Source organism: Psittacula echo (genome assembly GCF_963264785.1).
Source record: "Psittacula echo genome assembly, chromosome: 24".
NCBI lineage: Eukaryota > Metazoa > Chordata > Aves > Psittaciformes > Psittacidae > Psittacula > Psittacula echo.
Genome location: NC_137759.1, coordinates 2,874,263 through 2,898,889, shown reverse-complemented (window position 1 = coordinate 2,898,889; position 24,627 = coordinate 2,874,263). Strand labels below are relative to the sequence as shown.

At 49.9% G+C, this 24,627-nt stretch overlaps 1 protein-coding gene across 5 annotated transcripts; it reads left to right on the top strand.

The window, feature by feature from the left end:
- Window positions 1-4,182: 4,182 nt before the first annotated feature.
- DPP9 (dipeptidyl peptidase 9) lies at window positions 4,183-23,870 on the top strand. 5 transcript variants are annotated; one of them, XR_013958455.1, is made up of 22 exons: window positions 4,183-4,328; window positions 6,161-6,248; window positions 9,106-9,359; window positions 11,988-12,100; window positions 13,078-13,251; window positions 13,474-13,642; window positions 13,805-13,918; window positions 14,202-14,330; window positions 14,819-14,880; window positions 15,423-15,523; window positions 16,947-17,124; window positions 17,526-17,691; window positions 17,800-17,879; window positions 19,349-19,501; window positions 19,676-19,811; window positions 20,096-20,241; window positions 20,534-20,680; window positions 20,826-20,978; window positions 21,525-21,667; window positions 21,979-22,090; window positions 22,559-22,975; window positions 23,256-23,332. XR_013958455.1 is itself a non-coding variant. In XM_080633921.1 (22 exons), exons 2-22 carry the CDS (start codon window positions 6,193-6,195, stop codon window positions 23,565-23,567), a joined length of 2,802 nt encoding a protein of 933 aa, XP_080490047.1. In that variant the 5' UTR covers window positions 4,183-4,328; window positions 6,161-6,192; the 3' UTR covers window positions 23,568-23,870. The 5 variants fall into 5 exon arrangements, 4 of the variants coding, with proteins under 4 accessions (XP_080490047.1, XP_080490046.1, XP_080490048.1 ...); XM_080633921.1 differs by lacking the exon at window positions 22,559-22,975 and having other exon boundaries at window positions 9,106-9,208; window positions 9,305-9,359; window positions 23,256-23,870; XM_080633920.1 differs by lacking the exon at window positions 22,559-22,975 and having other exon boundaries at window positions 23,256-23,870.
- Window positions 23,871-24,627: the final 757 nt, after the last annotated feature.

The window sequence follows — 24,627 nt, the reverse complement described above, 5'->3', positions numbered from 1 at the left end:
CCTTTGGCTTAAATTAAAAGTATCTTTACAATTCTTTCTTGCAGCTGCCAAAGAGTATCAGGCTGTCCTTTGATTCAACACAGCTGAAGAATGCCATATTAAATGGCTGATTATGGCTTTCAACTTTTCCACAGCCACAGCTTCTCTCATCAGTAGTTCTTAGCTGTAGAAGTCCAATCTTGGTCACAAAAGACAATTCAGTGTGAGAGATTTCTGCCTGGGAGACTTGCAGGGATGAACTCTTGCTTTTAAACTTACCTGCCCTTCCTTTGCATATGGACTTAACTGCATAAACCCATTTAGACCACAACAGCAGCTTGCTCAGCCTGGTCTGAAAAGGTCTGGCTCTTATTGATAGCTCTGAGCACAGTGTTATTGCTAAAGAAAGCTCTTATGTTCTCCCAGTGCCGGATACACATGGATCTGCATAACTGCTGTAGTAACAGCTATAGGAATATTAATGCGAACTGGTACTAGCCTCCAGTGCTCATACTTTCCTGGGCAACTCTCACTGAAGGACCTCTCACTGAAGAGGCCTTTGAGAATCTGGGTTAAGAAATCATTTAGAGGGAAAAATGCTGGGTTTTTTCCCCCAAACCCACCAATACACAAAGACCTGAGCATAGGATTTCATGGTACATCAGGGGCTCAGGTTAGGTGTGTGCTTTTGATGAACTTCTGAGGAGTAAGAAACTGCAAACCATGGTGCTAGTCAGTGCTGAGGATTGCAACCAGCCCAGTCCCCAGTGCTGAGGAGAGCATGGCAGTGCTCTTGCACCCCTTAGTGTGGCAGAACTAGCTGATAGGTTTGGCTTAGCAGAAACAATATTTGACGTCTGTGTCCCACGCTGACCATGTGTGCCCTTTTATGTATTAGCATCACGTGCTGGATGGAGTGCCTGCCCCTCTGCTATCACTCCTGTGCATACACCCCTCATCTCCCAGCACCCACTGACTCCCAGCATCTGTGCCACTTGCTTGGCCTCTTTTCCTTTATGCTGCTCCCCTCCACAGTCGTGTGACTGCTATTGTGTGGTCCCTGCCACACAAAAGCTACCCTGACCTAATTTAAATCAGTGCTATTGAAGCCGCTCTTGTTTTATCTCCCAGCACAAGGGCTGTGCTCCTCATTTTAGAGGGAGCAGAAATGAATGGCTAATTGGGGGGGTATTGTGCAAGGCAGAGTTGTCTCCCAGCCCTGATTGTCAGCTCTCCTGCTCGGCAGTGCTCCGAGCTCCTCTCTCCTGTAACAGCCACGCAGGCTGCTTCGGGAGCAGAGGGAGGGAAAGGGGAGATGGGACTCCACAACCATCGCAGCGTGTCAGGCAAACAAAGCCCAGCATGGCTGCCTCCAGCGCACTGCTGAAAGGACTGGCAGGGGGAGGGTTCCCTGCTTCAGAAAGGGCAGATGCGGGTGATAATAGCAGAGAAGAGCCACCTTCCACCTCCAAATGAGCCCCCTGCTTTCCTTCCCTTGGGGGTTTATGTGACAGTCCTTCCTAGCTCTCTAAAGGCTGCCATTGATGAGGGGGGTGAGGTAGAGAGAGCTCTCACACCGAGCAGCACGGCAGGGGTTGTAAGTCCTGGGAGCAGAAGAAGTGGCATAGGTCAGGCGCTGGAAGGGAGACTAAAATGCTGCCAGTCTCTTTGTCCTGTAGGGTAAAGCTTGAACAGTCACTGCCAATGGAGCTTTGTAAGAAGAGCAAGAACACCCCCAGGAGCAGGATGCAGCCCGCACCAAGAGGGAGCTTTGTGATCTCAGTGTTGCCCATAGGAGGAGGATCTAGAGCCCGCACCCCATCCACACGCTGTGTTTCAAGGCTACCAGAGCCCAGCGCTGGCTTACTGACCACCAGAATATCTGAACTCTGCAGGTCTGGGAGTTAGCACTGGCAGCACAACAGCTTTCATCTCATTCCTGCCTCCCACAGGTATCTTCCAAGAGCTTCCTGCCTGGGGCTGTGCGCTCTGCGGCTCTCCTTTCTCCACTGCTCACCAGCCTGAAAGGGGTCTGTGGAGGAAAACAAACCCAGAAGCCTTTGAATCTTTCCATTGATGGTCTTGGCTCATTTTACAGATCCACTTCCTCCTGCTCTAGGGAGAGGACTTTGCCCTCAGCTATCGATGAGGTTTGCCCTCAGCGCACTCCACTGATGCACAGCGCAAAGGTTGCTGCCAGAGTCCTTCCCTGCAGGCAAGGGGGGCCCAAAACAGGGTGCTCAACAGCAGAGTGAAGCAAACAAGTCCCAAGTCTTCAGGTTTGCCATGGACCTTAATGTCATGTTCTAATCCTCATCACAAGGCAGACCAGGATAAGCTACTGGAGGTAAAGGACATGGTACAACCTCCTCTCCATCCATTTTAGCCCCAAATCAAGAGATCAGCTACAAAACTGTAAAATTAAAAGTAGATTTTGTTAAAAGTAAATTTTATTAAAAGCAAGGTTCTTTTCCCTTCCATCTGGGTTTATGAGACATTTCCCCCTTCAAAGCTTTCCTCTGCAGCCAGCAGAGCATTAAACACTTCAACAAACAAAATAGAGCAGGAAAAACGGTTCCCATACTACTGCCTGGTTCCAAGGGCCGAGGTTTTACCCAAAAAGAGCGCCTGCCATGGGTGCGTTAACATAAAGCGGGACTGACCCAAAACCTCAGCGATGGGACACTCACCGCAGGGTGATGCTGGCACCATGGCCCCCTGCTCGGCCCTTCTTGCACAGCTCCTTGGAGGGACGAGAACAGAGACCTGCGTGCATTGGAGAAGCGCCATTTGCAGGGAGGGCAAACTTGGGCCCAGCTCGGTCCGCGCCAAGGCCGCTCCTGGCCCGCGCAGCAGCTCCGCGGGACGCTCCGCTCCCTGTCGGCTCTGTTCTACCGACATCTGCTGGCAGCAGCCTCAGGAGGAGCGGCTCCTTCGAACAAGGAACGCCCCGAACTCCTTCACCCTCCTCCCGGCCTCCTGAACCGGGCCGGGGCACTGAGGCCAGGCCCGGATCTGCCGATGGCTGCCACAGCTCGAGGCAGGCTGCGAGGCCGGCTCGGGCTGAGCCCCTTCAGCTCCCCCTCAGCGGGAAGCGGCGAAACCCCTTCTGGAGCTGGCCCCTTCCTGAGGGGAGCGCCGCCGCCATGCAGCCCAGCACGGCGCGGAGACGCGCCTCAGCCACCCCTTGGGGCGGGTGGGCCTCCGGAAGCACTAATTAATCATTAGCACTAATTAATGCTATTATCCCGCCCCGCTTTTCTCGGCGTTTGGGGCAGGTTTTATCTGAGGCTCCCGTGAGGTGAGGGGTGAGTTCAGCCCCACTGGAAGGCACCAACATCACCGCCGCCCAGAAGAGGCTTTAACAGCGGGTTTCCGTAGTGTAGCGGTTATCACGTTCGCCTCACACGCGAAAGGTCCCCGGTTCGATCCCGGGCGGAAACATAAAAATTTTTCATTGTCGTTTGTTTTTTCTCTCTTTTCCTTTTCCCCCCCCCCCCCTTTTATTTTCTTTCTCTCCCCGCTGTCTCTCGACGATTCATAGGCCTCGCTGCGGAGACAAGTAATGGCATCATGTCCCACCCCATCGGCCAGCACGCCCGTCCCGCTGCGCCCCGGTGGCGACAGCCGGGGCTGAGGTGGGTAACACTCATCCAGGCGGGGCGAGATGCGGCCCTTCGGGTGTAGGCGCATTCTGAGCCCGCTTTGGAATCGGTAGAAAGAGGGGTAAAAAAAGTAAAGTGCGAAAAAGAGCGCTTTGCGTTGGCCGGGAATCGAACCCGGGTCAACTGCTTGGAAGGCAGCTATGCTAACCACTATACCACCAACGCCCGGCGGAAAACACTTCCTCGGCCTCTCTCTGCAAGCTCACCCACTTGGACCCAACCATCCTCCCGGTGAGGGTGGATTGGCGAGCTGAAGGATGAGAATATCGCCACAATTTCCCCACGGCGGCAACAAATGCTGAATCAGAGACCCACTTCTGAGGCTGAGCGGCTAAATAAGAGTTTCTTTGTCCTTTGTTTTACCCTCTGTCACCCTCAATTCTCTCTGTACCCCCCTCACTAAGGAGAATAGTTCCGTCTTCCCCAATCATTCCCCCCCTTTCAGGCAGTGGTTCCTCCCACCCCCTCTCTCTACTGCGAGTTGGTTCTCTCCTCTCTCCGCGCGCTCCCGCCACTTCCGCCGCCGGGTGAAAGGTCCCGCTGTGGCAGGGCCGCCGCGCCCCCCCCTCCCTTAAACCCCCGTCCCCTCCGCTCCCCGTCCCCGGGACATGGAGCGGGACTGACGGAGCCGCCGCCGGCCCCCTCCTCCCGCCGGCCCTCAGCGGGAGGTCGCCGCGCCCCGCGGTGAGTGAGGAGGGCGCGGGGAGCTCGCTGGGACCGGCGGGGTGAGAGGGAGGGGGGGGTGGCTTGTGGGGCAGGAGCGTGTGCCCCCTCCATAGGCCGCGCTCTCGCTTTCTGGGGCTGCGGGTGCCTCGGGGAGGGGGTTCGGTGTTGGCCCCTTCCCATGGCTTGTATTCTCCTCCTCCATGACTTGTATTCGTCCCTCGGGGTGTGGGGGGCGGCCACACCTCGGCATTAGAGGGGGGTGTTTGCGCTTCCCCGTGTCCCCAGGGATGGGGGTACCCGGGGGTTGGGGGTGCCCCCGCCTCAGCCCGTGCTCTGCCCAGGTAGGTGAGGAGCTGCTGCTCCCCTTTCTCCACAGGCAGAGAGCCTTCCCCGGCAGTGAGGGGGGGACAGGGTGCTCTGTTCCTCGCCTCCTGCTAAGCCATGGCCCGGCCTTGCCCCTGCAGCAAGGGCAGGAGATGGACATGGGCTGTTGGCGCCTTTGCCAAAGCTCATCCCTCTGTAGAGGGATCCCCGCTGGTTTATTGCACCCTCCGTGGCTTTTCTTTTTGGAGAAAGATCTGAAAAGCTCCCAGCCTTGAGAGGGCCGCGTTTGTAAGGGCTCCTCTAGGTGACTGTGTTGCTTTGGCTCTTCCTGAATGCAGCAGCAGGCCCCTCGGGGTCTGCTGACAAATGGCTATCATGATTCATGCGGGGTTCTGATCCTTTGTATCTGTTTTGTTCAGTTTCTTTTGCTCTGGGTTCAGCGTCAGAGGACGTTATTGTTCCTTTTCTGGGTGAAACGTGTGAGCTGTGGCGGGCGGGATGAGGGTAAGATGTTCCTCTGAATCATTAAAAGCACACAATAACTGAGGCTGCAAGGGACCTCAGGAAGTCTCTAGTCCCAACCCCTTGCTCAAAGCAGGGTCAGCTCCGAGATCAGACCAGGTTACTCAGCATTCCTGAGCATCGCTTCTCTTGCCCTTTGTGCTCGCAGAGAAAATTGCCCTTAAATTACTGGATGCTGCTACTTCATTCCCTCTCTGTTCTCCTCTGCAGCTTCAGAGCTTCACTGCTGGGGCTTCTTTGTGATGTTTTGTCTCTCCTGATCCTCTGTGAGTGCAGTTGTGGTGGAGAAATGGCTGTTTGGTCAGAGCAGGGGCCTCGTCAAAAGACAGTGGCAGGTCTCGGGTGTGTCTGTGATTCAGAGCTCTCTTGAAGAGGAGACAAAGATCTTTGTACTTTTGTGTACTTGCCTAGAGAGGATGATAAAAAATGGGCTTGTGTGTGGAGCTGGGGCTCCTCTGTGGCCTCAGGCTGAGGCAGAGGGAAGCAGCAGCCTGGCTTGGAAGACAAATGTGGTTTTTATGTCCCAGGTGGGTCTGTGACGCTGTTGGTACTGGGGCTGCTGACCCTCTGGCTGGCTCCTTATGGTGTCCTTTGTTTGACTCCTGCCTGTGCGTGTATGGACCAGACCTCTGCTTTCTCAACTCTTTGTACTTGGAAATCCTGAGAATTCCAGGATTTGGGGAGGGGAATGAAAGGAAAGTTCAGCACTGAGGATGCTCAGATTTTAAGGAGTATTTTTTGAGGCAAGAAAGAGGCAGGCTGCAGAGTTCCCCACATCCCCATTGTTCAGGTGAAGAAGTCTCTCAGCTCTCCATGAGACATTGATACCCAGCATGTGCTGGCAGAGCAGATCTGGACTGCAAAGTGCAAACCAAGGGGTTTGTTTGCGCTTCCCTGCTCAGTTGGAAATGTGACCTGGGGAGAATGCTTTTTACAGCTGTGTTCCTATGACAAGAGAAACTGCAGCTAAATGAAATCTGCTTTTTTTCCCTCTTCCTTCCCAGTTTCCTGTCCTGCCCAGCTCGCTGAGTAGTTAATGCAGAAGATAAAGAGGGTTCGTCTGGAAAACGAGACTGCAGGAAGTTGGAGGAGGTATGTGTCCTGGTTACTCCCAGGGCCTTTATTGACCCTTAGGTTGTGTGGGACAGAGCAGTAATCACCTCTTGGAGTGAAGGAGTGTTCTGAAAAATCCCAAGTATCTCATTCTTCCCCTGGAGCTCGGGGTCAGGAAGTGACTCAGGCAGGTAACTTGTTTCACTGGCTTCCAGTTCCTGTGCCAATGGATGTCCCACCTGTACTTGCTTGTTGTCTTCAGACTTCCCCTGAAGGAGGGCTTAGTGGATGTACTCCTGCTCCATCTAACCTGGCCAGGCAGGGCAGAAAAGGCATTAAAAAGACCTCCAAGGGATAGCTGGATGCTTTTGGGAGTGGGGTTAGCAGCGCTTCTGCAACAGCTCTGAATCATCTCAGTCAGTGCCTTGGCGTGAGGACTGTAAAGGATCATATTTTCTCCAGTAAGCTGTGGATCTCAGATATGCTATATTGATGTCAAAGTGTCAAGACCATCTAAGAGAGAGATGATTAAAATTGGTGTCTTGATCCCACTCACCTTTGAACTATTTAATCCCCAAACTTACTCTGCAATTTCAGTTAGATAAGTTACTCCCTATACTTGTTTACTTCCATAGATAGTGTTGCCAAATACATCCTGTGTTTTGTCCAAGAGATGGCTGTAGTGATGGATGGAGCAATTGGATTTTACTCTCTATTGTGTCAGGACTGAAGTTTGTGAGACCCCACCACACAGGGTGTGATGGTGGCATTTCCCAGTCCTTTCATTGTTGGCTACTTTGCTTATCCTACTTATTCCACTCTGTTGTAGTGTCAGAATCACCAGGATGAGAACAGTACCGAGCTGAAAGTTGTGCTGTTCCCTTCCCTAGTGAATCGTAAACCCATGGCAATAGGGTTTGGAAGGGGATGCAGCCTCCAGTTCACTGTGGAACAGTAACCACTATTACATTTGTGGACTTCTTAAGCACTTAAAGGTGCAACTTTCCCCTGTGAAGAGTCAAGCTGGTTGAGTAAGATGGTTTCACCACCTGGGTGAGAGTAACCCAAGGTCAGGCGCCTCGAGCCAGAGGCAGATCATTTGAATTGACTGACTTGACTTGCAGTGGGGTTGAGTTGAGAGAATTGCACCCGGTTCCTGGGGGTTTGTGGGCTTCCTGTTGTGTGTTTCTGATAGGCAACACTTCTGCCTTCAGATGTGATTGGAGTCGCTGTCATGGAGACCCTGGCTATAGACGGCAGAGGCCCCAACCACACTCACAGTTTTAGAACATCCCGTCATGTTCGCCTTTGTGGTTTTATTTGGGCTTCCTGCCTGGCTTTGATTGGGAAGTGCTCTTCTCTGTTCGTTTTCAGGATGTGGATTTGCTGCTGGGCAGTAGGTACACGGAGTACCTAGAGCTTCAATTCAGGAGCTTGTTCTTGCGGTGGTAATCGCACATTTTGTACAATTTAGGGACTTAGCAGTTTGAAGACATGATTTTAGTTCCAGCCCTTGTACCATGTGCCGGAAGTCCAGATGTGCTTTAGTTTAGGTTTGCTCATCTCCTGCCATAGTTTCATAAGATGTCAAACTAGGTGAGCGCTTCTTTTTAGAGAGTTTGGTGGAATGTGCAAGCAAGGGGAATCCTCAAGGAAGTCAGGGTAGAAAATGGGCAGAGGTGAGTGTTTTGTGGTGATGCAAACAATCATCTTCCTCCTCTCCCTGGTTCTCTTCATTGGGAAAGAATTCGCTGTGCATCGTCCTGAGGCCCAAGTCTTAATGTTTTTGCTTAACCCTGCAGTATGACAGCTACATCTGAGAAGCCTTTCTCCTCTCAGAAATGCAGGTCACTGTCCCAAATGACAGGCAGGATTCAAGAAACAGCTCATTTGAAAATGTAAATCTTGGGTCTGCTGAGGACAGGTCCTTTTTGGTGTAATCTTAGTCACTGCTTTGCCACCTTGATGTTGTGTCAAAGGTAACAGTTCTGTCCCCATGCAGCAAACTTCTCCAGCCTCATCTCTGCAGGGAACTGAACTGCTCCTGAAATGCGTTGCAACAAGATATCCCCAAAAGAACTAAAATGTCCTCATGGAAGGAAATCCAGCTTCCCAAATGGGCTGACACAAACTGGTTTCCCTAGTCCTAGGCTCACTCCTGCTTTGCAATAGATGACATCATTGACCTTGGGCAAGTCTGTTGGCCCACCTCTCCTCAAATTAACAAGTTGTTGTGGAGGCGGTTTCTGGGAGACTCTCATTCAATAAGTGCCAGCTTGGAAATGTGTGAGGAATGCATGCCACATTTTCCAGGATACGGCCAGGGTCTGTTGCTGCTGCCTTCTTTCTGTTGGTTTCTTCCTGTTTTACCATCTCCCCTGATTCATTTCTGGCTGCCAGGGCTCTTCAGGTAAGTGAGGTGCTGTGCTTGGGCTTAAACCTCTCTGTAAGTGTTGAACAGGCTTTCCTTTAGGACAGGAAAGGGACTTCACTTCTGTGCTCTTCCAGAACAGAAGTTTATGTGCCTTTACGATAGGTCATAGCTTTCATGACTTATCCATTCAAATTCCTGGGCTGGTTTTGCTTTGAGTCAAGCTGGTTGTTTTCTGCACCGGAATCTGCTGCTTGTACTTCCTTTAACAGCTTATTTCTAGAATCAGTCCTGGGAGAGTGAGCTTGGTGAGGTTAATACCTTCATTTACAGCATTTGACATGGGATGGGAAATGGACTTTTCCCTTCGATACATCAGTGTATATTTAAAATACAATCTTTGAGTGCAGAGAAGCCTGGGAGCTGTAGTTTAAGGTGTGCCTGTTCTCCCAAGCTTGTTGCATGCTTAGAGCTTTCTTTGCTTGATTTTTAAAGCTTAATTCTCTCCCTCAACTCCTCCCTCAGTTTTTTATCCAGTTCTGAAGGGGAAGAGAAGATGACTGCAGTGGACACGCTGTCAGACAGCTCTGAAGTGGTCGAGATGGAGGATGTGCCTTCCCAATTCCAGGTGCAAAAGCATTCTTGGGATGGGCTGCGTGACATTATTCACAGCAGCAGGAAGTATTCGGGCATGATAGTGAACAAAGCTCCCCATGATTTCCAGTTTGTCCGGAAAACAGAAGAGTCCAGCCCGCACTCTCATCGCCTCTATTACCTGGGTAAGTGACAGGAGAGCTTCCAGTCAAAACAGGCAAGGAAAAGGCTGGGAAGTCTCCCCATTTATGAGATGGGAGAACTGAGTTAAGTAGCATTGCTTTGGGTTTGCACACTCAGTCTATAGCAAAGCCTGGCACTGGGCAGAGAGCTCTGCAGCCCCAGACAAGTGCTTTAACCACTCTACTTAGCAACAGCGGGAAGTGTTGGCTATCTCATGACAGAGGTGTCAGTGCAGTATCCTTTGGCAACCCAGGTGATGAAGCTGTTCCTCAAACTCAGAACTGTCTTGTGCCTCTGTAGCTTAGGAGAAATGGGATTTACTTGGTTGATAAACCAGACTGACTTTCCAAGGAATTTGCTGTCAGTGAAGACTCTTACGTTGCAAGTTTTAGGTATTAATGCAGGGTGGTGGTGTCTCCTTGCTTTATTAAGTGCTGTGTAGGTAGAATGCTTTTAAGAGCAGGGGATTTAAAAAGAAGAGATTAGGTGGGAATGAACTGTTAATGGTATTCACAGGGAAATATCCTCTTCCTTACAGCAGGATTGAAAGGCAGCAGAATGCTGTGCTGCACAGGTCCCTCAGTAGTTGGAGCCACATTGTAATTAGTGACAGAGCGGTTGGATTTTAGTAACTGGATAATTCTGTGGTTGGTAGCATGGGAAGCTTTATAGACTATAAAGAGTTTGTTATGCTTTGGGGCATGAGCTGATACTTACTGGGCCAGTAAAGAAATTGCCTGATGTGCAACTCCACACAGTGACTGTTTCCTGAAGTGACCCTGCTTTGCTTTCTTCTGGTTTGAATTGAGTGGAGGTTGCTGTAGGACACAGGGTGCTGGGGTTGAGGGGCTGATTTGTTTTGTCATGAAGCAACTCCTGTGTGCCACTGACTTGATTTGTTCCTCATATATTCATATGACACAAGTGCTACTATAAAGGGCAGTATCCAGAGTTAGCGTACTTTTCTTGTCAAGTCTGAACAGTGAGATTTGATTTAAAGCTGAATGTATTTCAAGGCTGAGTTGACTTTGATACAGTTTTTGATCTAGAGGACTAAAGAACTAAGGATCCAAGTCGCCTATTTAAAGGTATTTTCATGTTTTGTTGCATGAAATGGCAGGCAGAGCAGCTCTTGCTTGTTGGTGTTCAGCATGGGGATGACTGTTACAGGAGGCAGAACCAGGAGTGAAGATGCGCAAATGTCTTTTCAGTGTTTTCTTCCTTAGGGAAATATACAGGGCATAGAGCAAATTGATCCATCATTTAAGATCAGTATCTGCCAGGGTGCTTCTTCTCAGGCATTCCTGACACAGGATAAACCCTGATTCCTTCACCATAAGGAACATCTTTTGAACTGAATACTCTTTGCTATTAAATCCTTAGACCCATTTCAGCAGTTTATGAGGGTCTAACATCAGAGTGCTATTCCTGTCCCAACGTTAAATAATATGCCAAGGAGGAGGATGAAGACTCCCTAAGAACCTGTAGAGGTTGAATATGTTTCCTCACTTGGGAGCAAAATGTAATGTCTTCTGGGGAGGCAGGCACTATTTTTCTTGTGAATGGTGATGGATTGTAGTCAGCCTGAGGTCATTGTAGAAAGTACTAACACAAGGAGAGAGGAGGTACAGAGCACACTCACATGAGTGTCAGTTGTGTGGATATATAGTCATTTGTTCCTGTCTGCATTTTTTCTTCCTGCTTGGACATCTTAAATCATTCCTGGGCTGTCCCCATAGAATTTTATGTTGTATCATGGCAGATGCTGCTTATGTTAAACACCACATGCTCAGCACTTTGGTGGTTCTGTGTCTCTGAGGATTGCATGCTCACATATTGCTTTGCTTCTTGAGGGCTTATTAATATTTCAGGTTTAATTTTCAGTAACTGGAGTGCTGGCTTAACTGGCTCCAGAATCTTTCTGTTCTGCCCAGAGCATGTGCAGCATAGACAATATCAGGGCCCATTTCCCTGTGCAGCATTCTGATCTAGGCACTAGTCTCTACAGCATATGTAGAGGGCAAGTTCATGGTTCGATTTTGTTGGAGCTGCCAGAATCATGTGTGAGGGTGGTTTATTTTTCATGTTGGTTTTGGAAGTTGGAGGATGGCCAGTAGCTTGTTTGATAACCACAGTCAAAGGCTTATGTAAAATGACAAAGTCTCTTGACCGGATAAAAGAGTAGTGTACTGTTTCACATGTGAATGGGCTCTCTGGAGCTTCCCAGCTTTTCCTTCCCCTCTTGCAGGCTGCTGCCTTGGCCTCAGTGAGGTTCCTGTAGCCAGTTTCTGGCTGGGAAATGTGGAGAGTAATGTTGAGTCACCCACCCAGGGAGTGGCTTTCTTAGAGTGGATCTAGGGCATGGCTTGAACAGTCCACAGTGCGGAAGGTTGGATGTAACCACTTGTGAAGAGGTTGGCTGCTGTTAAATCTTTCTTAGGCAGATTTCCAAGTAAATGAATATCTAAAGAATTTAGAGGTTATTCTGTGATTGAACTGAGAGCTGCTGGGAAAGCCTCTGGACAGCCCCAAGCCCTCTGTTAACAGACTTTGCTTTTCCATTTGCTCTTGGTCCTCTTTGTCCTGGCTAACTAATCTTAAGTAGGATGACGCTTTTGTCCTCCTAATAGGAATGCCGTATGGTAGCCGAGAGAATTCCCTTCTTTATTCAGAGATTCCCAAAAAGGTACGGAAAGAGGCCTTGCTTCTCTTGTCATGGAAACAGATGCTGGATCACTTTCAGGTAAGCTGAAGTGTGAAGAGCTTGGGCTGAGAGTGCTTGGGGAAACTGGGTGATGTTGTGGGCTGGGTGGTGGGTACAGTAAACAGTAAAGATCATAATGTGGCAGGGTATAACACACGGGGAATAGCAGTGGTGGAAGTGTTGTCTCAAGAGTCGCTTTGCTTCCTAATATGAGATAGTCACTTGTGTGTGCAGTGAAGCAGCAGTGAAACAGCAGCTGATGTGGCAAGCAAAGGGCTGACCCAGCAGAGAGGACTCTGTAAAGTAGCTTGTAGCCTGCCTCAGATTACAAGCTATCAGCACAATGCACCTTTCTTCTGGGTATCTTGTTTGGGCTCTTGCTGTGCTCATTGCTGTGCTCAGTGGAATTCCCGCCTGTCATCTCTCCTGCTTTTAAGGAAGTTAAGAAAGTGGAATTTCAGCTGCTGCTTCTGCCTTACGCACTATTGTGAGCAAACCAGAAAGGGGGTGAATTTTCCCCTCCCTAATACCAGTACCCTAATGCCCTTTGTCACTAACAGCATTGATGAAGAAGAAAGGGGAGGATGTTGGTCTTCCTTCCCTACTAAAAGGGTTCCTGGTGGAAAAGAATGTAGCTGTCATGACCCCGTGTGGATCACTAGTCCTCCTCAGGGTAATTCAAGATCCCTGGAACAGCTTGTGTTTGCAGTGTCTGACATGGAAACTGTTTGTGAAGGCTGGAGATAATGTCATTAAGTTAATTGTTACATCTGATTTGCATAAGCAGAGCAAGTGCAGCTCTCCTCAGTTCATGCTCAAGTGCCAACTTCAGAAGGGACACATTCACAAGTCACCTCTCCTGTAGAGGGAACTTTGGGGCATGCTGGCTGGTTTGGGCTGGGATGTTGTATTTTGGGCACTCACAGACTCACTGGTGCCAGGCTTGGAGCATCCCTGGTCTGTGAAAGTTTCTCTCCTTGCAAATGCTTTGAGATTTTCCTTTCCTTCAATACCAGGCAACCCCTCATCATGGGATGTATTCTAGAGAAGAGGAACTCTTGAGGGAGCGCAAGCGACTCGGTGTCTTCGGGATAACGTCTTATGATTTCCACAGTGAGAGTGGCCTATTCCTCTTCCAGGCCAGCAACAGCCTCTTTCATTGTCGAGATGGGGGCAAGAATGGTTTCATGGTGAGTCTGATAGTGATTTGTGTGAGTATCACCTGAAATAGACTTAATGGTTTTGGTTGGAGATGGCTGCACATCTGCATCTGTTTGGTGATGGTCATTTCTCTTGTCAGGGCTGTGTTTGCCATCATTTCATGTGCTGTATTGTTTCTGTGGTTTAGGCCTTTTAAACATGACAAGGGAAGCTGGTTTGGTACAGAGCTGTTTGTGTGTCTCTTGCTGTAGGTGTCTCCAATGAAGCCTCTGGAAATCAAGACTCAGTGCACAGGGCCACGAATGGATCCCAAGATCTGCCCTGCTGACCCTGCCTTCTTCTCATTCATTAATAACAACGACCTGTGGATAGCAAATATTGAGACAGGAGAGGAGAAGCGAATGACATATTGCCATAAAGGTAACTGGTGCTCCTTGCCAGATTGGAAAGGAAATTCCTTCTGACAGATTTGGGCTGGAAGGGCTCATTTCTTCATGGCTTAGTTCTTACAAGTGCCGCCTTCTTTTGGACCAGCTTTTCCCAAGGAGATGTAAATGCAGTCTTATCTTTGTTCCTCTCCAGGCTTATCCAATGTTCTTGATGACCCCAAGTCTGCTGGTGTAGCCACTTTTGTCATTCAGGAGGAGTTTGATCGGTTCACAGGCTATTGGTGGTGTCCCACAGCTTCCACAGAAGGTCAGTCCTTGTTCTGCTTGTCAGTGTCTGACACTAACTGCTGCCAGCCCTGCTATGAATGATACCTTGAGCAAGATTTCTCCCTTGGCCTATGTTTGCTCTGTTTCTGAAGGAACAGAACGATGGGAGAATAGAACCGTGCTCTGAAGAGTATTTGCAGGTGGTCACTAGGAGCTGTGGCTATACAGGAGATGCACACTCTGCACCAGAGTATTGCTGCAGTGCTCCAGGCAAGCCAGAGGCAGCTGGAAGACTGTAGCAAACATGATGCTGTCTGTCCTAGGTTCAGAGGATTTAAAAACACTGAGGATCTTGTATGAGGAAGTGGATGAGTCAGAGGTGGAGATAATTCATGTTCCTTCACCTGCCTTGGAGGAGAGAAAAACAGACTCCTATCGGTACCCCAGGACAGGTAAGTGAAGTACCATGGGGCTGCTAATGCAGCTCTTGACTCCTGTTGGCAGCAGCTGTGGAATCTGTGCTATAAACTTTGCGTGATTAATCTAGGTACTTACTAGAATGTAGAAGCTGTGAATATTGAGGCCTAATTGGGTCTCTGAGCCCAGAATCTACTGCAAGAAAGGAGTGGGATTTCAAGTTGAGCTTACATGAAAGGATTGCTGAGAAAATAGAATCTATCTGGTGGCATATCGTGGAATACATTTTGAATCCCATCTTTCCATTCCCTTCTGAGAACATACAGCAACTAGGCAAGGCAAAAGCAAACTTTTCCTATACCCAGAATGACCCTGGTGATTACAGTGGGGTTTGCTGACATCCATAATTTGATATTTGTACATTCACACACAGCCATTTCAGTAGAAGCGGGGTTGGTTCTTCTCTAGAAGCTGTATGGAGTGTTCAAGTTGGTCATTTTGGTATTCCTTCACTTCTTTGCAGGCAGCAAAAACCCCAAGATTACATTAAAACTGGCAGAATTTAAGACAGACAGCAAGGGGAAGGTAAGTGCTAACAACTCAGACTCAGAATGGGATGTTACACAGGACAGTTGACAGCTTCTGAAGCTCCCAAGAGTTAAGGTCACTAAGAAGCCCTAGATAGTGTTAGTGTTTGGTTTCACCCTCTTGTAACCCCTGGTTCTCTCATGTGTTTACCCAAGAAACAGAAAAACTTGGAAAAGCTGGGGAGGATTGTGCTGGTGGAGCAGCTGGGAGAGGGGAGGGAAGTGAGAAGTAGAGTTAGCCTAGGGTATAGCATGCCGTCAATAGCAGAGCAGGAGGGTTGAGTCCCAGTCTAATCCTGGGCTTCAGTCCCTGGCTATAGCCATTTCTGTGGCTGAATGCCAAAATCATTTTGCTTTGAAGCTTGTTTTTCCCTTCTCTTCCTGCTGTTTGCAGAAGGGCTTTTGCTTCTTCTGGCCTGACCCTTTGCTGATGCCAATAGTTAAACTTCCTTATTCTCCCATTTCACTGAGCTTCCATAGGAGGAGGTGAGGAGGCCTGATAGCACTCTGATTTGATATTGGACCTTCCTTTTGCTGCAGATCCTGTGTGCTCAGGACAAGGAACTGGTGCAACCATTTGCTGTGTTGTTTCCCACTGTGGAGTACATTGCCCGTGCCGGATGGACCCGAGATGGCAAATAGTACATAAGTTTTTCTTCCAAATCAATGCTCCCAAGGGCTGAACTATTGCAGGCCCTCGATATATTCTGTATTATGGTCAAAACCTGATTTTAAAGCCAGGAGTGCCAGAAATGGCACATGAGTATTTGGCTTCTTCACTGTTAAAACATCCTAAAAGTAGCAATTAATCCAGTGTAGACCAGAGTGACAAGCTGTGGGGTTAAAGTCACAACCACAGATTTAAATGACATTGATGTATTAAGCAGGCAGTCCTAGGGAATTCCTTTGAGTTGGAGCTATTTAACACAAGTACAGTCTGCTTCCTGCTGCAAATGAGAATGTACTGAAGTCGTCGTAGCATTTTTCACTGGTCCAGTTTGTGATCAATGCCAAATGTGCTAGAGGAAGGTGGGCAGTTTGCATGGTGCTAAGTCCTTCATGTAGTGGGGAAAGGCTGCTCTGGAACTGGTGTGCTCCCATAGCTTGCTAGTGCTCCAGACTGGGCAGCCTTGCCTGAAGAGTTAAACGATTCACACCAATCTGATTGGTTTGAGGTTTTAAAGCTCTTAATTTTTCCCCTGAAAAGCTTGCTTGAGTGTTGCCTGGTTTGTGTGCAGATCAAGTTAAGGTGATTTCACTGTCTTTGAAGCCCGTGTTCTGTAAGTCATTAATTTTCTGCTCTGGAAGAGAAATTCATCGAGCTTTACAGAAGGTAATCCCATTGGTGATTCTTCTGTTCTGCACCAGAGCTTACCTAAATGTGCTGAATCTATCAGTTCATGAAACCCACAGTCACTGAGATGCTAGGGGAGAACTGGCTCTTTTCAAAGTCTGTCTTAATGATGAAACTTCCCTTGATGCACTTCCAGGCCTTGGGGTAGGCGCACTATGCAGCGGTGGCTTGCCGTCTGTCATGTTGAGAGGCCTGCAGTGCAGCACCACTTCAAATGACTCTCCTTGGAGAGGAACAAGGCTGAGACTGAAGCGACTCCTTCACTTGGCAGTTGTCTTAGGTCTGTGCCTTTCCCTGCTAGTGCAGTGTGCGATGAGGAAGCAAATGGATCGCTTTAAGAGTGATCACTGCAGCTCGTCAGGAGCTTGCTAGAAAACAAACAGTGCTTCCTGATGGAGGGGCTGTCCAAGGAAGAGTTATGTTCTGGAGCGAGGGTTCTGTTAACAGTGCTCCCTTGGAAGAGATACTCTGTCAGATCTGTCAGACACCTCGTCTGAGCAATCCCCCTGTGAAATACCAGAGCTATCTGGCAATACGTGTGTGTTGGCAAAGCTTCCAGGGCATTAGAAGGCAGCAGTGATGAGAAAAGCTTGCATTGAGATGCCTGAATCCTTTCTGCCAGCGGGGGGAAAAAGGGTTGCATGTTCTGAGTGTTAGAAAGGGACAGCTACATTGTGGTACTGACATTCACCTCTAACTTCTTTCCCCAGTGCTTGGGCTATGTTCCTAGACAGACCTCAGCAGCGGCTGCAGCTAATCCTTTTGCCTCCAGCACTCTTTATTCCAGTCCCAGAAAACGAGGAACAGCGTGCTGAATTTGCCAAAACTGTGCCAGAAAATGTCCAGCCATTTGTGATCTATGAAGAAACCACTGATGTGTGGATAAATGTAAGAGGCTCGGGGCTGGGAGGAGAACACAGGCTGCCTCTTCTTCCCACACAGTTAAGCATCACAGTACTGAAGTGATAAAGGGGTCTGAAGTTCACACGAGGGTGTTGGAATCGCAACCACTTAGTGGGGCTGTCATAGCTGAAATGTCCAGCTTGGAGGCAAGACTGGTGCTAGTTTTGATGGTAGCAATGGAAAGCCCAGGGCTTGTGGTTTTCTGCATGGGTCCAGAGTTTCTTTGTGGGAACAGGAAAGTAGGGAATGGCTTTTTTGCACTCATCTGGGATATTTCTCCCCCCTCTCCTTTCCTTTGAAAGCCTGGTAGTTGAGCACCGCCTCCTTGGCTTTGGCTCTGCTGTCTCCGTACCAATCACTCATCAGTGTCTTGCCTTGTGGGACAGGTTCATGATATCTTCTACCCTTTCATCCAACCGGAGGGAGAGGAGGAAGAACTCTGCTTTATCCGAGCCAATGAATGCAAAACAGGTTTCTGCCACCTGTACAGAGTCACAGCAGTTCTGAAGCAGGGCAGCTATGACTGGGTGCAGCCGTACGTCCATAGCGAGGGTAAGAGCTGCACCTTGTTGGCATTTCAGCTTTGGGTGCTCCCTCTCTGGTTTGCTCGTGTTGCCTTTTGGGTAAGGCAGGGATTGATTCTCCTCTCCTTTCTTCCAGATGATTTCAAATGTCCCATCAAAGAGGAGGTCGCGCTGACTGGTGGGGAATGGGAGGTGTTGGCGAGGCATGGATCGAAGGTAGTGGTCACTTTCGTTCTCTCTTGCAGTATTACAGCTCTGCATTGTCTGCCCACAGGCCTGGCCTATGCCCTCTGTTACGCCTGGGACCAGCTAAAACTAAGCTTCATTTTGTTTCTCTTTTTATGGCTGCCTTTGCTTTCCCCACAAGGGCTGTAGTCCAGCGCACATTGAACTCATTGCCTTTTTAATCAGCCTTCAGATTGCTCCTTAGGTAAATCCCATGAGTGAGCAAGGCCATAAAAAAGGACATAAGTCTAAGGTTCAAGAGCAACAAAGAACTATTTGATGGAGAAGCTTGGGCTTGCTCCCTTTGCTGAAGCATTTTAACCCCCATGAGTACTTGTGAATTGGAAGGATGTCCTAGTGCCTGGACTCCAGCTGATCCCTCAGTGAAGCCTGTAGGAAAAAGGCAGCTGGGGAGTAGAAAGCAATTTAGAATATGGAGAAACTGGATCTCTTCTTGCTTGCAGAATAGCCAGCAATGAATTGGTGTTAATCTTGTAGAAACAGAGCTCTACTTTTGCTTCAAGAATTGAGTCTGATCTTTAATGCTCCCAGGTGATTCCTGTCCAGATAAAGACCTTGTCTGGTCATTGCCAATTAATCTGGATTTTCACTTTCTGCTTTTAAAAGGCCTCCAGCTCCATGTGTTTGGTGTCTGCTGCTTTTCCTCAATCTGCAATTAACCTGCTGTCCCTCCCCGTGTGGATTCTCACTGTACATGCTGTTGATTTTGGCCACAGCTCTTCCCTGCATGTCTTACGGCTAAAATTGTGTTAGCAGCAATTATTTGGATGCATTCGTTGCTCCGCAGGGCTCTGCCTGCTTTTCCTGGCCAACTGAGTTCCCTTTGCTGTTCACAGTGGTCTTCAAACTGTGGGTTAGCCAGAAATAGCATTTGGGCTTCAGCATTTGGAAGCTGGAGGGTGGAAAACAGCTCAGTTGGTGTTGCTGGATCAATGCAGTGTTTAAAAGCTGTAGTCTCTGTTCCTGGGTGGCCAGGGGGTGTTTAGCAGCACCTTTGTCTGGACATTAAAACCGTGCTTGAATTTGGCTTGAAGTTTGATGCTGTTAGAGCTGTTAGACTGATCCTTCCACAGATGGGAATTTGCTATGATGATTGCTGGAAAAAATACACCTCTACGCTTATAATCCAGAGATATTCAAGCACGGAATCTACCTGGTTTCACCTAGAACAGAGCCCAGCTCTTGGTGCTTATTAGTAAGCAAATGCTTGGAGTGTGTTAAAAAAGCTGAGTGGCTGCTTTTTGTTCCTTTGCTGGACTGTGCATAGTTCTCCATGGGTGCTGGGAACGTGTTCTCTAGCTTATCATTCCAACAGGCATTGTGCATGGTCCCTAATGCCAGGAGCAGTCTGTCATGGTCTATTTGTGTTTTAAGCTGCCAGGGGACAGACTTTGAACTGGCAGAGGAGCAGTTCGTTGTCATCCTTCTCTTCTCCATAGATCTGGGTCAATGAGACCACGAAGCTGGTGTATTTCCAAGGCACAAAGGACACCCCGTTGGAGCACCACCTCTACGTCGTCAGCTATGAGTCTCCTGGAGAGATCGTGCGACTCACGACTCCAGGCTTCTCCCACAGCTGCTCAATGAGCCAGGTCTGTTGTTTCTTAGACACAAGATGCCCTCATCTCCTGACTGACAGGGTTCCTAACTAGGAATGGTGATGAATCGTGACCAGTAATGAGTCCTGAGGGCTTCTTTGTCTTGGTTGCTTGCGATGTGGGAAATAAAGACCTTCTTCCCCTAACTCTCCCCTCTCCCATCTGCAGAACTTTGACATGTTCATCAGCCACTACAGCAGCGTGAGCACTCCACCTTGTGTGCACGTCTACAAGCTCAGCGGCCCCGATGACGACCCGCTCCACAAGCAGCCCAAGTTTTGGGCTAGCATGATGGAGGCAGCCAGTAAGTTCTGGAGATCATGGTTATGTCTGTGTGATTCATCCTTAACCTTCCACATTTGCTGTTGTGGTATAGAGAATACCCAGCTGATGATGTTTTCTTGTGCGATACCTTCACTCTCTATGGCCTGGTGCCCTATGCAGGCAGTTAGAGGCTGTGTGCTTCCCAGTGAGAGGCTTCTCTGGTGTGGTTTGGTGTTGAAAGGGCCCTGACTAAGTCAAGTTTGAACAAAAGGAGCTTGTTTGGGAGCCACAGCTTGCTGCCAGTGTCTGACCTTCCTTCTGCAGGTTGTCCCCCAGATTACATCCCACCTGAGATCTTCCACTTCCGCACTCACTCAGATGTTGAGCTCTATGGAATGGTCTACAAACCTCATGATGTCCAGCCTGGGAAGAAGCATCCCACAGTGCTCTTTGTGTACGGAGGCCCTCAGGTAAGAATCCACTGCTGGTGTCAGGCATGGGATTGCTGCCCAGGGCAGAGCTCTGTGTAGCTTGGCCATGCGCTAAGACTTCCACTTTGCCTAGCAATGAGCACTGGAGCTCTGCTCTGACCTCTGCCTCAAACCTCAGACGGTTTTAACAGCACGTAGTGTGAATTGCATGGCTCTGATAGTTCCATCAGTGGCTGCTGTCCGGCTCGGGATCCTACCCAGTGGGACAGGCAGAGGAAGGGGCTGGAAGGCAGCTGCTCAGCTCTGATTCTTTGCTTCCCTCCTCCTGCAGGTGCAGCTTGTGAATAATTCCTTCAAAGGAATCAAGTACCTGCGGCTGAACACGCTGGCGTCCCTGGGCTATGCTGTGGTCGTGATTGATGGAAGGGGATCGTGCCAGCGAGGACTCAAGTTTGAAGGGGCCCTGAAAAACCAAATGGTAATGAACTACTTGTGTTGATGCCTCTGTTCATTGCTCTTTCTAAGCTTGCACTTTGCCTGTGTGAGCATTGCTCTTGTCCTTTCTGTCTGGAGCTTCTAGATGTAGAAAGCCACTAACTCGAGCTCCTTCTGTTGCCTTTTAGGGTCAGGTGGAGATAGAGGACCAGGTGGAAGGTTTACATTATGTAGCAGAGAAATATGGGTTCATTGACCTGAGTCGAGTGGCCATCCATGGCTGGTCCTACGGGGGCTTCCTCTCCCTCATGGGGCTTATCTGTAAACCCAATGTCTTCAAGGTGAGTCTGGGCATGGGGCTGTCATCCTGGGACACTTGGTTCCCTCAGCTTCTGTCACTCTTGACATCTGGAACTGGGTTTTTTGCTTGATGTTTCTGCCAGAGGTGAGCATCTCCCTCAGTCCTGCCTGCCCCTAGCTCCTGGCAGCAGCCTTGCATTCTGCTTACAGGTTATACCTGTCTAACACTGCGGTGCTGTTATACCCCAGTGACTGCTAAGGGTGGATTTAGCCTAGCATCCAATGAGATAATTGATGTGCTATTCCTAATCCCCTTCCCAAGCCCCCAGCAGTGTTTCTGGATCATTCCACAAGTCCTCCTAGAAAAGGGGAAGCCTTTAGTGTGCAGGAATTTACTGCATTGTGACCATAAGAGGAATAGCAGGAGGAGGAATCTGGGTTTTATGTGGGTTTGCTGAACAACCCTGGTCTGAGTGACAGAACAGAGCAGAACCTGGTTTTCCTTCCTCTTCAGGAAAACAGGGAACGCTTGAACTCTTTAGCACTTGATAATTGAGGCTGTCTCCTGCCCCCCATTTGTTTGACAGATTGCTATAGCAGGTGCTCCTGTCACAGTTTGGATGGCCTATGACACGGGCTACACTGAGCGGTACATGGATATCCCAGAAAACAACCAGCAAGGTTATGAGGCTGGCTCTGTGGCATTACACGTAGAAAAGCTTCCCAACGAGTGAGTACCATGGGCTTGAGTGATCTGCTCCAAACCTGCTCCCAGCTCCATTTGTAGCTCTGCTGAATCCTAAAAGGATGGATGGATTCTCAGCCCAATCAATTCCAACTCCTGGCTGGTCGCTGCCTCCTGCAGCAAGCTGGGGCATTGCACCTCCTTTGCCAGGGATGGGTTGAGGGCCATATCTGGGGCCTTATTCTACTGCCTGCCTGGCCATTGCTGGTTTGGCTTGCCAGCTGGCAGCTCTTTGCTTAGACCCTCTGCAGAGCTTGTTATGTGGCTTCACATGCTTTCTCTGATTCCATCCCCAGGCCAAATCGTTTGCTGATCCTCCATGGCTTTTTGGATGAGAATGTGCACTTTTTTCATACCAACTTCCTGGTATCACAGCTAATCCGGGCTGGAAAACCTTACCAGCTGCAGGTAGGAGGAACAAGAGAGAAGTGGGAAGGTCCCTTAAGGCTGGAAAGAGGAAAACATTTCTGCTGTGTGTTCTGGGGGCGGGTGAAGGTGGAGGCAGACGCTTCCACGTCTTGTTGCAGTGTAGTGCCAAGTTTGACTCCAAGAGGTGGCCGGGAGGTGGCACTGTGGCTGTTCCATCACTGGCACATATGCCCTGTATCTAAGAGCATGTACAGACAGGGCTGCTGCCCTCAGGCCTGGAACTTTCCTTCTCTTTTGAACTCTTGCTGTCTGGGTTGGCTGGTGCCAACAGAGGTGCCAGCCTGCCCCAGCAGAGCAGGGCAATGAGGGAGGGAGGCTAGCCCTCTAACCCTTCCCTTTGTGCCCACCAGCGACTGGCTGGAGGGAAAAGGGCAGATGTGAGGGGAGGCTGTCCCTGCTGAAGGAGCTGCTGCTGGCTAACCACCCACTCTCTCTGCTCCTGCACAGATCTACCCCAACGAGAGACACAGTATTCGGTGCCCCGAGTCAGGGGAGCACTATGAAATCACGCTGCTGCACTTTCTACAGGAATACCTCTGAGAGCACAAGCCTCTGCAAGCTGGACACTGACAGCTCACCCTCCCCTGCCGTGCCCTGCGCCGCCGCCTCCCTCCACAGCCATCACCCAGAGCACACATGGCTGAGTGCCCACCCGGGCTGGGTGTCCCCCCGAGCGAGGGGGGAGGCTGGAGGGCACCTTCCCTTTGGACAGTGCCACCTTCTCTCACTTCCCAAGCTGGAGGCCTGCCCCTGCTCGGCTGCTCATCCTCTTCCTCTCCTCCAGCCTGGCTGTTAATGCTTTTTTTGCTGCTACTCCCTCTCTCCTGGGAATCAATGGACAGTGGTCTGTCTCCCGAAGCTGAGGTTTGTGCCCATCTTTCTCTTCCCCCATCCTTTTCCCCTCCCACTGCACCTCTGCAGTCCCCATACTCCTACCTGCAAGAACTCAGTGCCTGTGTTGGAAACGGAAGAGCTGAAGCAGCAAGCTGCCTTAAGCCAGGAGCGGGAGGGAAGAGAGAACTACCTGTTGTTAAGCCCCAGGGGAGCTGATCCCTGCTGCTGCGTCCTGGCCCAGTGTGGAGCCCTGGGCTGTGGTGGGAGCTCTACAGAAGTATGGCAACACTAAGTCTTTTCTATTTTTCAGTGGGATTTTGCAGAGCAGATGGAGGAAGTGGCTGGGGTCGGTAACAGCGTCCTCCGATACCTTTCTCTAATGGCCGCTCACAAGCAGAGTTGTGCCAACAGGCAGCTGAAGCAGCTGGCTCCCAGCACAGATCATCCCTGTGGAGCTCGCAGCAGCAGTTGGGTGTTTTGCAACACAAGATGGATGATGTTTATGCAAACCCCTCCTCCCCTCTGTTCTCTGTGCTGCCTCTTGGGCCCACCTTCCCCGACACCCCGAGCTTTCAGATGTGCACTGAAATTGGCTGTGCTTCAGTTCTCTGCGGGTCAGTGACTGGTCCCCTTTGCCCATCTCCTCAGCAAACGCTCTCTTCTGGTTTCTGTTGTACCTGCTCCACAGGAACTGCCGTTCTGGGGAGGGGGGATTGAGCAATCGCACCTCAGGGGAGCATGTCCCCCCCTCAAGCCAAGGGTTCTGCCAGGGGTGCAAAAGGATAACCACACAAAACCCACCCAAATGAACCACGTTGACTTGCCCTGGAGTATTTTAAGTGCGTATTATGAAAAGAAAATATTTTTATGGATTCTTATTCTTTTATAATTATGAGTGTAAGATGTAGCGACTCATTAAACTATTGCAAAGATTCCTGCTGGCACTTCGGGCCTGCCTCTGGGGCACAGGAGAGGGCTCGTGAGAAGACAGAGCTGCCTCCCCGTAGCCAGAGCTGGGTCTGTGGGGAAAGCAAAGAGCTCTGTTTGGTTCCTGCACCGATCCGGGCAGGGAATGTTAAATCCCTGATGTGCCTGGGAGGAAGCAGGATCCAGGCACTGGAAGCTGCAGGGTAGAGGGCTGGGAATCCTGGGCTGTGCTCCGGTGCTGCGTGACACCAGCCCCCGGTACCTGCGATGACCGGGGGGGATGCCCCTGATCCCACACACGGAGCTGCCCCATGCTCATCCTCTTTGCAGCCCCAAGCTCACAGGGCCTGGCCTTGCTGCCCCTTTCTGCTATGGGAGCCAGGCAGTGATGATTCCAGGCTGAGATGCCCTGAGGGTGCGAGCTGGAGGTTTCTGTTCTGAATGCCAAGTGCCTTACAGCTGGAGCGGTGTCTTACAGCTCTGAGTGTATCTCCTGCCTCCTCCTTGTCCCCACGTAACTGTCCTATCACCGCTGTGGTTGAGGTTCTGCCCCGTTGGGGAGCCCCATGTGCAGCTCCTGAGGTCGGAAGGGGATGCAATGAAGGAAGTTGCACATCTCTGAGCCAGAGAAGCTGCTCCCTTTCTCCCCCCTCTCTTTAGAGCTGGCTGGGGGCCGGTGCCTGGGGTAAGCAGCTTTATTTTGCAGGCTTTGTTTCTTTCCAGTCTTAATTTAAACTGCTTTTTCCTGCCCCAAA